Source organism: Podarcis vaucheri (genome assembly GCF_965113315.1).
Source record: "Podarcis vaucheri genome assembly, chromosome: 5".
NCBI classification, from domain to species: Eukaryota; Metazoa; Chordata; class Lepidosauria; order Squamata; family Lacertidae; genus Podarcis; species Podarcis vaucheri.
In genome coordinates, this window is record NC_138763.1 from 94,449,518 (window position 1) to 94,460,737 (window position 11,220).

The 11,220-nt window shown below is 42.8% G+C and overlaps 1 protein-coding gene across 4 annotated transcripts in view; it reads left to right on the top strand.

Annotated features, from left to right (window-relative positions):
* MAPK8 (mitogen-activated protein kinase 8) overlaps positions 1-11,007 on the top strand; it is a 30,361-nt gene extending 19,354 nt beyond the window's left edge. For 3 of the 4 annotated variants that reach the window (XM_082223225.1, XM_082223223.1, XM_082223224.1), the window contains exons 9-13: positions 1,423-1,605; positions 2,065-2,189; positions 5,215-5,278; positions 6,820-6,897; positions 9,436-11,007. In XM_082223225.1, coding sequence (XP_082079351.1) covers positions 1,423-1,605; positions 2,065-2,189; positions 5,215-5,278; positions 6,820-6,897; positions 9,436-9,581 — 596 coding nt within the window. In that variant the 3' untranslated portion in view covers positions 9,582-11,007. Of the gene's footprint in view, positions 1-1,422; positions 1,606-2,064; positions 2,190-5,214; positions 5,279-6,819; positions 6,898-9,430 lie in introns of all 4 variants that reach the window. The other variant, XM_082223226.1, reaches the window with a different exon arrangement.
* The last annotated feature ends 213 nt before the right edge of the window (positions 11,008-11,220 follow it).

Below are 11,220 nucleotides of genomic sequence, written 5' to 3' on the forward strand. Positions count from 1 at the left end.
AAGGGATGGGAGTTTTTTAAAGGTGACATATTGATGACACAAATGCAGACGATTCCAACAAGAAGGAATAGTGAGAGGCACCTAAAGAAACCGGTGTGGCTGCAGAAGGAGCTTACAGATGAGCTGAGATTTAAGAAGGGCATGTATAAGAAATTGAAGAAAAGGGAAGTCATGAAGGAGGAGTATTCCTGAGTAACCTACAGCTGCAGGGAGATGGCCAAGTGCAAGAAAAGTTATATACACAGTATATAAATATAAGGATGGTTTCTTTGACTATGCTCAAAGCAAGAGGAGGATATATTATAGCCATCTTCAAATATCTGAAGGGCTATCACATGGAAGATGAAGCAAGCTTGCTTTCTTTGGCTCCAGAGAGCAGGAACCAAACCAATAATAATAACAATAATAATTTATTATTTGTACCCCGCCCATCTGGCTGGGTTTCCCCAACCACTCTGGATTCTAGTTACAAGAAAGGAGATTCGACTAAACAGGAAGAACTTTCTGACAGTAAGAGCTGTTTGATAGTGGAACAGCCTCGCTTAGGAGGTGGTGGACTCTCCTTCATTGGAGGTTTCTAAGTAAAAGTTGGATGGCCATCTGTCATGGATGCTATAAATGAGATTCCTGCATAGAAGGGGGTTGGACTAGATGACCCTCAGGATCCCTTCCAACTCTACAATTCTATGATTCTGTGAAATATTGATTTCCTAAGAGTACTTCTTGGCTCAGGACCAGAAGATCAGCAGACATACATACACATATACAGAGAGTAAAGTTTATAAGCTACATTCACATAGGTGTTCCCTATATGCTAAATGGTTTGCTTCTGGGTTTGTATAGTGTGGCAGACGATTTTGAAATTTGATATTGAATCTTAGGTTGTGATGTCTTATTCTGTTGATTAGGCTACTGTTTGGAGAACTCAGATTAGTTCAACTGGATCAATTATATGTGAGCTTTCATATTTTTATTCTCAAGGTTTAAAAATCGTTAGTATGGTGAAATAAAATAGTTTCAGTTAAACCTGTTGCCAGATTGTTTAGAAAGAAGTAATATTCAGGTATTTTCCCGTGTAGTTTTCCTGCTAAGTTTTCTAAACTCTCCAGAACAGTCTTGAACGTGGCAGTCCTAACAACGGAGGGGAAACTCAGACTTTCAGTTGATTCAAATTCTTTCTGTTTTCTATACTGTTCTGAAAGCCTCTAAGTGGCATTTTGAAATGCATGAGATCCTGTGCGCCAGGTGAGACTAGCCCTTGTTGAGATCATAGCGAAAAGAGCAGTTATTTGATTTAGCCATCATTGGTTCTCTAACAAGTTATTGTTGGCCATAGCTCTCCCATTTATTGTTGGTGTAGTTTTAACATGGCCTTTGTCCTGAACGCTACATAAACAATTTTCCTTAGCTGCTTCACCTCAGATATTGATCAATGGAATAAAGTTATTGAACAACTAGGAACGCCGTGTTCAGAATTCATGAAGAAGCTGCAGCCAACAGTGAGGACATACGTGGAGAATAGGCCTAAATATGCTGGTTATAGTTTTGAAAAGCTCTTCCCAGATGTCCTGTTTCCAGTTGATTCTGAACATAACAAACTGAAAGGTAAGAGTTTTGTGCAGTGCTCCACTTCGATTTCCACTGTGGCAGACACAAGCCTACATGCCTCTTTCCCTTTCCAGCTCAGAAGGAGGAGTCAGAGGCTAGTTTTGGTTCTGTGCTTCCATCCAGCAAATGCAGAACCAAAACAAAGCCCAGCCTTCTTTCCATCTTTGAGAAGTGGGTTGGGATAATCCTCGGTTCCAGGGTTGGGAAGATGCTTTGCATTTATCTTGCTCTCTAGAGGCTAGCTGACACATCGCCATGATGAAAGGAGTGAGCAAGACTGTAGAGCCTTGCTCATAAACTACATTGAAATTCAAGCAGCTAGTTTGGTTGTATCGCCAAATAAGCTGTATAATAATAAGTTTGTTCCTTATTTTGCTTATGACTCTCACTCCAACCTTTCCCATGTTGCCCAAAACGTTTAAATATTACATCCTATGTTAAATGTTACTCCTGCAGCCAGTCAGGCAAGAGATTTGTTATCCAAAATGCTGGTGATCGACGCATCAAAAAGAATCTCAGTAGATGAAGCTCTACAGCACCCATACATCAATGTCTGGTATGACCCTTCAGAAGCAGAAGCAGTAAGTTTTGTTTATTATTTAGAATCTGGATTCTTTTGCTGACAGGGACACCACCGATCATGGTGTCTGGTGCCGGAAGGCTGATTGTCTGCTCTACAACTTATACAGCTTATTATTGAATTGGAGTTTCAGAAGGTTCAGGATAAGCTGAGCCAAAATGGGAGGCATTGCAAAAAGCTTTGCCAGAATAGAAATCAACCCTGTTTTGAAGGAAAGTGATCCTAAAACTACTTTATTCTGAGATTATTATTTTTTAATATATGTGCTGCTGAAGCGAGCACTACTTTATTCTGAGATGATCCCTAGGCTCTGTTTGCCATGGCACATAGCTTTTTTTTTGAGTTTTTTTTTTTTTTTTTACAAAATACAGATACAGTGGTACCTCTGGTTGCGAACGGGATCTGTTCCAGAGGCCCGTTGGCAACATAAAAAGCCTGCAACCTGAAGCGCTGTATCTGCGCAGGTGCGTGGCACAAGTTGGCACTTGTGTGCATGCAGCACAATTCAGCGCTTCTACGCATGCGCAAGCGGTGAAACCCGGAAGTAACCCTTTCCGGTACTTCTGGGTCGCTGTGGGAAGCAACCTGAAAAAACGTATCATGAAGCAAACGTAACACGAGGTATGACTGTACAGTCATACCTTGGGTTGCGAACACTGCGGGTTGCACATTTTCAGGTTACGGACGTGCCGAACCCGGAAGTGCCGAAACGGGTTACTTCCGGGTTTCGGTGCTCGGGCATGCGCAGAAATGCCAAATTGCGTCACACGCGTGCGCAGACGCGGCGCTGCAGGTTGTGAATGTGCCTCCCATGCAGATCATGTTCACACCCCGAGGTTCCACTGTAAACGAAAAGTAAAAAAACCATATCTATAGAAAGAGATTCTCTGAATCTCAGGACTTCCCCCCATCCCCTCTATGGGGTGTTACAGCACATAGCTAAATCTGACTCACTGTGTAGCAGCCATCATTTAATTTTTTTTAAAGTAAATATATTGGGCACTTCTTTTTTTTGCCATGGCACCTCAAAGTAACTTATATTAAAAACAACAACAGCACACACATGAAAACCAGGGAAAGAAATACATTAAAACATCCCACCCACTATAGAAGGCCATAGATAGTTAATAGCCAAATGCCCCACGTATAATGCATGGTGCAGCTTGGGCCATCAGCCGAAGCTGGTGGAAGGCACTCCGCACCACTGAGGTCACCTGAGTCTCAAGCGACAGCAATGGATCCAGAAGTACCCTTAAGCTATGTACCTGCTCCTTCAGAGGAAGTGTAACCCACGGGTAGGCAAACTAAGGCCCAATCACCTTCTCAATCCGGCCCGCGGACGGTCCAGAAATCAGCGTGTTTTTACATGAGTAGAATGTGTCCTTTTATTTAAAATGCATCTCTGGCCCCTTGCTGAAAAAGTTTGCTGACCCCTGGTCACTGTAACCCCTTCAAGAGCAGGCAATCCCCCATCTGTCCAGTCTAGGGAACTGTCCATTAACAGTGCCTCAGTCGTAACTGGACTGAGTGTCAACTTGCTGGCTCTCATCCAGTCCACTGCCTAGGCAAGACAGTGGCCCAGCACATCCACTGCCTCACCTGCCCATGTAAAGGAGAAATAAAGCTGTGTTTCGTTAGGATATTGCTCCAAAACTCCAGGTGACCCCATTTAGCGATTTCATGTCACGAAGCTAAGACTGCTTGCAAAAGAGGGAAAGGGAGATAAAATTTGGCTGCCAAATATCCATGAAAAGGGTAGGATTAAGCCCTGGCAGGGGGACCCTTCAAAATAACTTGAAGAGCATCCGGCTCAGCACTAGATTATTATTTTTTATTATTATTATTATTATTATTATTATTATTATTATTATTATTATTATTATTATTATTTTGCTTTTTTATGACTCCTACACATTATGTGCAAGGTTCAGAGTTTTCAAGTTACGCTGAAAGTGTAATTATATGAATCTTCATTTATTTATTTTTTTGCGGGGACGGGATTTTCATTTGTATTGTCGTTTTCACTTTGCTGATGACCAACTCATGGACGTCTTATGCATCATGGGGCAGGTTCGCACTTGTAACTCCTAAGCATTTATTCTGCTGGATACAGCTGATTGTAGCATTGGGATTATTTTCCAGAAGTGGATTGAGGAGACATTTTAGCACACCAATTAGCACTGCTGATTAGCAGCCTAAACATAGAGGGGACTCAGTGAATTTCAGAATCCTGCTGTATAGGTATCTGGGGAAAATCTAGGGAAATGCAAGTGGAATGCAGGGCATGTACAGTATTTCTACAAAGCAGTGTTGATCAGCTTAGAGGCACAAGTGTAAATTATGCCACTTCTTGTGGAAAAGGTCCATTTAAATTATCTATGTTTATGCATGTGATCGGGACGCGGGTGGCGCTGTGGGTTAAACCACAGAGCCTAGGACTTGCCAATCAAAAGGTCGGCGGTTCAAATCCCCACGACGGGGTGAGCTCCCGTTGCTTGGTCCCTGCTCCTGCCAACCTAGCAGTTCGAAAGCACCTCCAAGTGCAAGTAGATAAATAGGTACCGCTCAAGTGCAAGTAGATAAATAGGTACCGCTCCTGCGGGAAGGTAAACGGCGTTTCCATGCACAGCTCTGGTTCGCCAGAAGCGGCTTAGTCATGCTGGCCACATGACCCGGAAGCTGTACGCCAGCTCCCTCGGCCAGTAAAGCGAGACGAGCGCCACAACCCCAGAGTCACGACTGGACCTAATGGTCAGGGGTCCCTTTACCTTTACCTCTAGGCATGTGTTCAACGTTGGGCCCTTGTCACAATACCCTCCCCCAGTGACATAGTAGGAACAAAAATTCTACATAATGATAGGTCCTTGGAGAATTTCATGGCTGGTGTGTAATGCAAAATAATTAATAAATTGAGGGCCTATCTAGGATTAATATCCTGGGATCAATACACGATTATTCTGAAATTGAGAGTGTAAATTTATATTTGCTACCTTCTATTCAGTTTTCTGCCACATTTTTGTTTTCAGCCTCCTCCAAAGATACCAGACAAGCAGCTGGATGAAAGAGAGCACACAATAGAAGAATGGAAAGGTGAGGTTAATACTTTAAGTATTAATATTATTAGCAATGAAGCTTTTGCTGCACTGTTTTAAGATGCTAAAGTGTGGTGGGAACCGCATTTGCCCCGCAAACTGTGTTGGGAATAACAGCCCCCAACAATTTTCTAAATCAGCAGGTTTCTGAACACTTGGGTTGGTTGGTGATTCTTTTTCTCAGCCTTTACTCCTGTAGTAGTAGTAGTAGTAGTAATGATAATGATAATGATAATAAAATAATTTATACCCCACCCATCTGGCTGGGTTTTCCCAGCCACTCTGGGCGGCTCCCAACAGATGACAAAAAACAGAATAAAACTTCAAATATTAAAAACTTCCCTAAACAGGTATGCCTTCAGATGTCTTCTGAAAGTCAGATAGTTGTTTATTTTGTTTATTTCCTTGACATCTGATGGGAGGGCGTTCCACAGGGTGGGCGCCACTACTGAGAAGGTAGAAGTTGTGCAAGCTTATTAATATATAGCTTATTGATATCTGCTGGATCAGACCAAAGGTCCATTTGGTTCAACATCCTGTTTCCAACTAGATGCCTGTGGGAAGCCCACAAATAGGGCAATGAATTGCAGGACTACTGTACTTAATGTTCAGTTATCATTTTGTGCTCACAGCCAGGTAAAGTAGGAGATTGGTATCCATTATTTCAGTGCCTTCTTATGAAGGAAGTACAGAATCTAATCTGCTTGTATCTGGAAAAGAACAATGAAGTGTGGGTATCATGAGTAAGTTAATTAAAGTGGAGTAAAAGAATACGATCCCATGTGAGTATCATCATCTTTGCATGGCCAGGGAGGCAGTTAGTTGTATGGCTCAGAGTCCTGCAGAAAAGGAGAGAACAAAGGTCAGAGAGAAACTTGGAACAAAATGTGTGGGAATTAAGAGTTTAAAAAGGGGCTTCTCCTTGAACTTTGATAAAGGCGTTGCTTTTAAAATCCCTTGCACATTTTAAGAACTGGGTGTTATAGTATCCATTAACTAGCTTTTGATATATCCAAATAGGATCTGTAAAGGCACTATAATGGCCACCTCTCTTCAGGACTAATATCCATGCCTCTATATTTTTCTTTCTAGAATACTAGCAGTGCAACTTTTGGAAAAGGCACCCATTGTGTATTTGAAGTCTCTTGCTTGGGTAGATTTTCTGTTTCTGATAGTGTTCTGAAGTTTAGCTAGTTTTGTGGTTGAAGAATCATTTGACCCAGAAGCATTTAAGGAAGCAAACGTTGCCTGCAGATATCGAGGAGTCAGGGTGGGTGTGGCCTTTTCAAAATGCTTTTTTATGTGCTCATCCCCCCTGAAGCTGTTTGCTCAGTGAGTTGCTCAGTTTTGCAAAGTGGAGCAGAACGGCGGTGTTTCACGGGTGCATTGTTTGACTTGCCTAATGTACTACATTCTCTGCTTTCTCCTTGATCAACAGAGTTATGTTCAATAGACTGTGTGATACTTGTTATATAGGAGTCTGTTTCTCTGGCTTGTTTGAAATACTGTATGGATAACACTATACCTGGTGATTTTCAGAGTTGATTTACAAGGAAGTTATGGACCTGGAGGAGAGAACCAAGAATGGCGTTATATGTGGACAACCGCCTCCTTTAGGTTGGTTTACAATAAAAGTGCTGTTGCTCTAGTTTCTGCCACTTAGCCCTCTTCAGGTGTTTGTGCTGGAGCATGGAGAAGGAAGCGAGGACAGCCCTTCCACGTTCCCATCCACTTTCACTACATGGAGAAGAGCTGTCTGTACCAGGCAACCTGCTCTACAGTACTCATGTGCATTTTACACACATACCCAGTTACCCATTATTGCCATGATACAGTAAGTCATTTTAGAAGCCACTGCAAATTTCTGTGATGGCGTATGCACAAGCACTTCTGATTCACCTTCTTCCCCTGCAACAAGGCGGCAGGTGTAGATCTGTTAATATCTGCATGCAGTAAATACACCTGCCTCCTTCACTGTGAATAGCCATGTGCAGCTGTCTCAGGTCTGTGGGGCCTGTTTGGGTCTATCCGACCTCAAAAAAGTCTTTGAGGGATACAAACACTAATCCCAATTCTCTGTTGCTAGATGTTACCTTAAGAACATGAGGTGGAATAATGAACAGGTTCAACATTTTTGTCTTAAAACATCCCATCAGTGCAAGCGTATCAGCTTGGCAGATGGAATTATCGAACCCCACAAAGCCAGTTGAGGAGGGGAAATCCCTGTTATGCAAGTGGAAACCCTTGCGTGCGCTGGGCTTTTGCTGGCAGGATCCATTTGGTGAATCCCATCCAGTTTTCAGTACTTACTCCATCAGCCCTTTCCCAAATCTTTGTGACTGCTGAACTCTGGAGAAATAACTCACTGAGTTAAAGGCTGCTCCTCCACTTGAGCTCAGAGAGTTTTGCTAGTCTGCTTTCTGTCTGTCACTTTCAAAAAGCAGCTTTTGGGGCCCCCCAGAGAGACTGAGGACTTCAGGAAATCCCTGATCAGACTTGCATTGCCTAGCTAACAGTGTAATCTGACTTGGGCATATGCAAACCTCACCTGAATCACCCATGTTTGCCTTGTAATTCTGTTGGTTACCTGGTCTTTCTTTGTTGGAGCCCTATAATTGGGGGAGGGTTTTTTTTGTTTGTTTCCATTTTAAATAAATGGGAGTTAGACATCCTTGCTGATCTACTTCAGACCACTCAGAGATCTACTGGAGCCCATTTCTGGCGTAGGCAACACACAGCAACTGCAACCTTTGCGCCAGGCAGGCAAGTCACCCTCCACTCTGCACACGTGTCATAAGCTCACCTGCGTCCCTAATGATGGAATCCCCCAACTTCCAGAGGCGTATCCTCTCTGGGCATATTGGTTCATCCTACCAAAGGGTTCTTTTTTTCTCTTCAGAGCAACTCCCACCTCCCAGGGCTTTCATTCTCTCTGTCTGTGGAAGGCCTGCAACTCTGGCAGTGGGGTGCTGTTATCATATCCCTTGAAGGCCTTGTCCCCCAACCTCTCTGACGAAGTCAGCTGCCTTGGCCTCATGGGGACGAGTTTGATCCCTGAGGTCCAGGAGCTCATGGCACCAAGCACCCACCCACAACCTCTGTCCAGCAGGGAGACATGTAACATTCTGCACAGTATGATTGGTAGCCCCTAGACCCCTCCTGACTTTCTAACTATAGTTCCTGTTGTTTGTTAGGTAGATTTACTGTGCAGCTTGGAATTTCTTACATCAGCAGCTTTGTAGGGGAGTAATCTGCTCTGGCCTCCTCAATCCTACTGCCAAACTCACCAGCTAACAAGACCCTTTGCCACAGGTTGAGATGCTTTGCCGACTGTGCCACCCTTTTTTTTCTTTGCTCACAAAGTGGACTCTCTGGCTTGGTTGCCCCGATCTGTAGCCCCAGCTGTTGCTGCAACCAGTTAGGTCAGGAGCGCCTTGTTAGAAAAATGCAAGGAGGAGTGGCTCAATTATTGGGCTGCACCCAGTTCCAGTGAGTAGAAATCTGAAATGAGATTTGGGGTCATCTTAGCCCACCCCCTCGTGAATTGATTTTGTTGTTGTTGGGGGTTGACAAAGGTGGGTTAAGGTAAACATATGGGCAGTGGAGGACCTCTGGGATTGCAAGAAGTTGACTCCCTGTGGGACTTTTAAAAATTGAGCTGATTTTTAAATTATTTTGAAACTTAACCAAAAGCTGAGCTTTTAACTTGGATTGAGTCTTACCCTTCCACTTAGCTCATATACAGCATTTAATAACTCTGCGATAAGCTTAATCTTGAGCTTCAACTGAGGGTGGTTGGTTGGTTTTTGTTTTGGAACCTAAGTTGCCCTCTAGCTTTAAGTTGTAACTTAGACTGTCTGGTTTTTTAAAACGGCACTGAAAGCTGACACTCGAGGGGTTGTTTTAAAGTTGATCCTAGTTTTTAACTGGTTTTAAATGGAGCTGAAAGCTGAAACGTTTAACCTGGAATGAGATCTAAGCTTGCACTTAGCTGATGTGCTGTCCTGGGTAACCTAAAACTGAATCCTACAAGACTTAAGTTTAACCAGCCTGTTATGAGCCAAGTGCATTAATGGCCAGTCAGAGTGAAAACGAGCCAGTGAAGGAGGCCAGACTCTCTGTAACCGAATTGATGTTCTGTTTCTCATAGCACAGGTGCAGCAGTGATCAATGGTTCTCGGCATCCCTCTTCATCGTCATCTGCCAATGACGACTCTTCAATGTCTACTGACCCAACATTGGCCTCCGATACAGACAGCAGCCTAGAAGCCTCCGCAGGCCCCCTGGGCTGCTGTAGATGACTACTTGACGTACTGGGGGACAGGGGTTCTCTTAGTTACAAAAATTGGTGGTATTATTTGGGGGAGTGTTTTCAAAAGTAATTGTGGGATTCATTTCAGAGTGCTAATTTTAATTTAAGTTGTGTTTTAAAAGTAAGCCACAATACTTTCCTGTAATAAATTGTACAGTATTAATAATTTTTATCATGAGTTTTTAAATTCACATATGTTTTACTACTGTGATGTGGACCTCGTTTTTAAAAATTACATTATTAAATGTAACACTGCTGTCCCGTTTGTTACACGACAGCTTTATTTAAGGTTTACTTGAGTTTCGGAATCATTTTATTAGGGTATCTTTGTGTGTTGCACACCCTTTTTCAGTCCATAAGCTAAATGTTTTATTTTTAGCCATTTGAGTGGTTAAACTATCTAATTATAGGCTAAGGTATAGCCATGGAGATAGCAGTCCTGAACAGAGACATCTCCTGCGGTATATAGGGAACGTTATATAAGCTCTGACAATGTCATATTTTCTTGTGCCCAAAGGAATCACTCAAAACAAGATGAAGAAGCATGATAGAGCACGCCGCCTTTGCCCCATAACTTACCCCATAGTTAAATAGAATAACAATGCAAATTCGGGTTTCCCACACTGAATATGGTTCTGTGGTGCTCATTTCTCTATCTTCCTTGCATATTCAGGCTAGTGCATCTCTTAGTTTATAAAGCGCTCTTTCCCCCCAATTTAGCACTTTCGCCTTACACAGCATCCTGTCGCTTCAGGATCTGCAGCGAATGCATTGAATAAGATGCTGCTGCAGGAACGTCCATTGTGCTGCACTGACAGCGTTCCTCTTTTGCCTCACCGTGTCACTGGAGCGGCATAGAAAACCCCCCCAAAACTGACAGTGGGTCATTCTGAAGCCATGAGAATCGGGTAGCATTTCAGCACAGAGATCCCAACTTTGGGCGTGCTCCCTTAAAAAAACAACAACAACCAACCATCAACAACGAACTATGTAGAAATGTTAAATATAATGTAAAATGGTCTGCTCTTCCCTGAAGTATGTTAACTGTTTACAGTGTACATTATTGAATGATATTTTTGTGTGCAACCGATTAAGTTCTGTGTGAGTAAAACAATCATTGGGAATTTGTCCTTAGGAAATGCAATGTTTGTGAATTTAGGCTGTGCTGACTGCCTTGCGTAGATAGAAGTATTTTGTGTAGTGGATTTAAATGTGAACAAAACTGTACATCAGTGCTGCCTACAGAAGCAAATATTAAACGATAGCACAAGTATCTTGTTGGATACAACCATGAAGGCTGAGAGAATTGAATCTTGCCTGAAACTGTTTGGTTCTATCCATCCAGTTCTTTGGAAGCGAAAGTCTGTTTCTTTGCTTGCTTGCTTGTTTTTAAAGAGAGGCTACTTCTTTTCAAATTTTTGTTTTGTCTGTGTTTGTTTTCAGTCGCTGCAAGAAAAGCAAATGTTTTCAGGTAGCATGGGCGAAAACAGGATTGGGTGATTTCACATTGTTTGCCATTCTGGAAAGTGGCAGAATGGCAGGCAGTAGATTTAGCGGGTGGGTGGGGGAAGATGGGGAAACTTTGCCATGTGGTCCAGATTTTGATGATGTAGTGGCATTTATTTTCG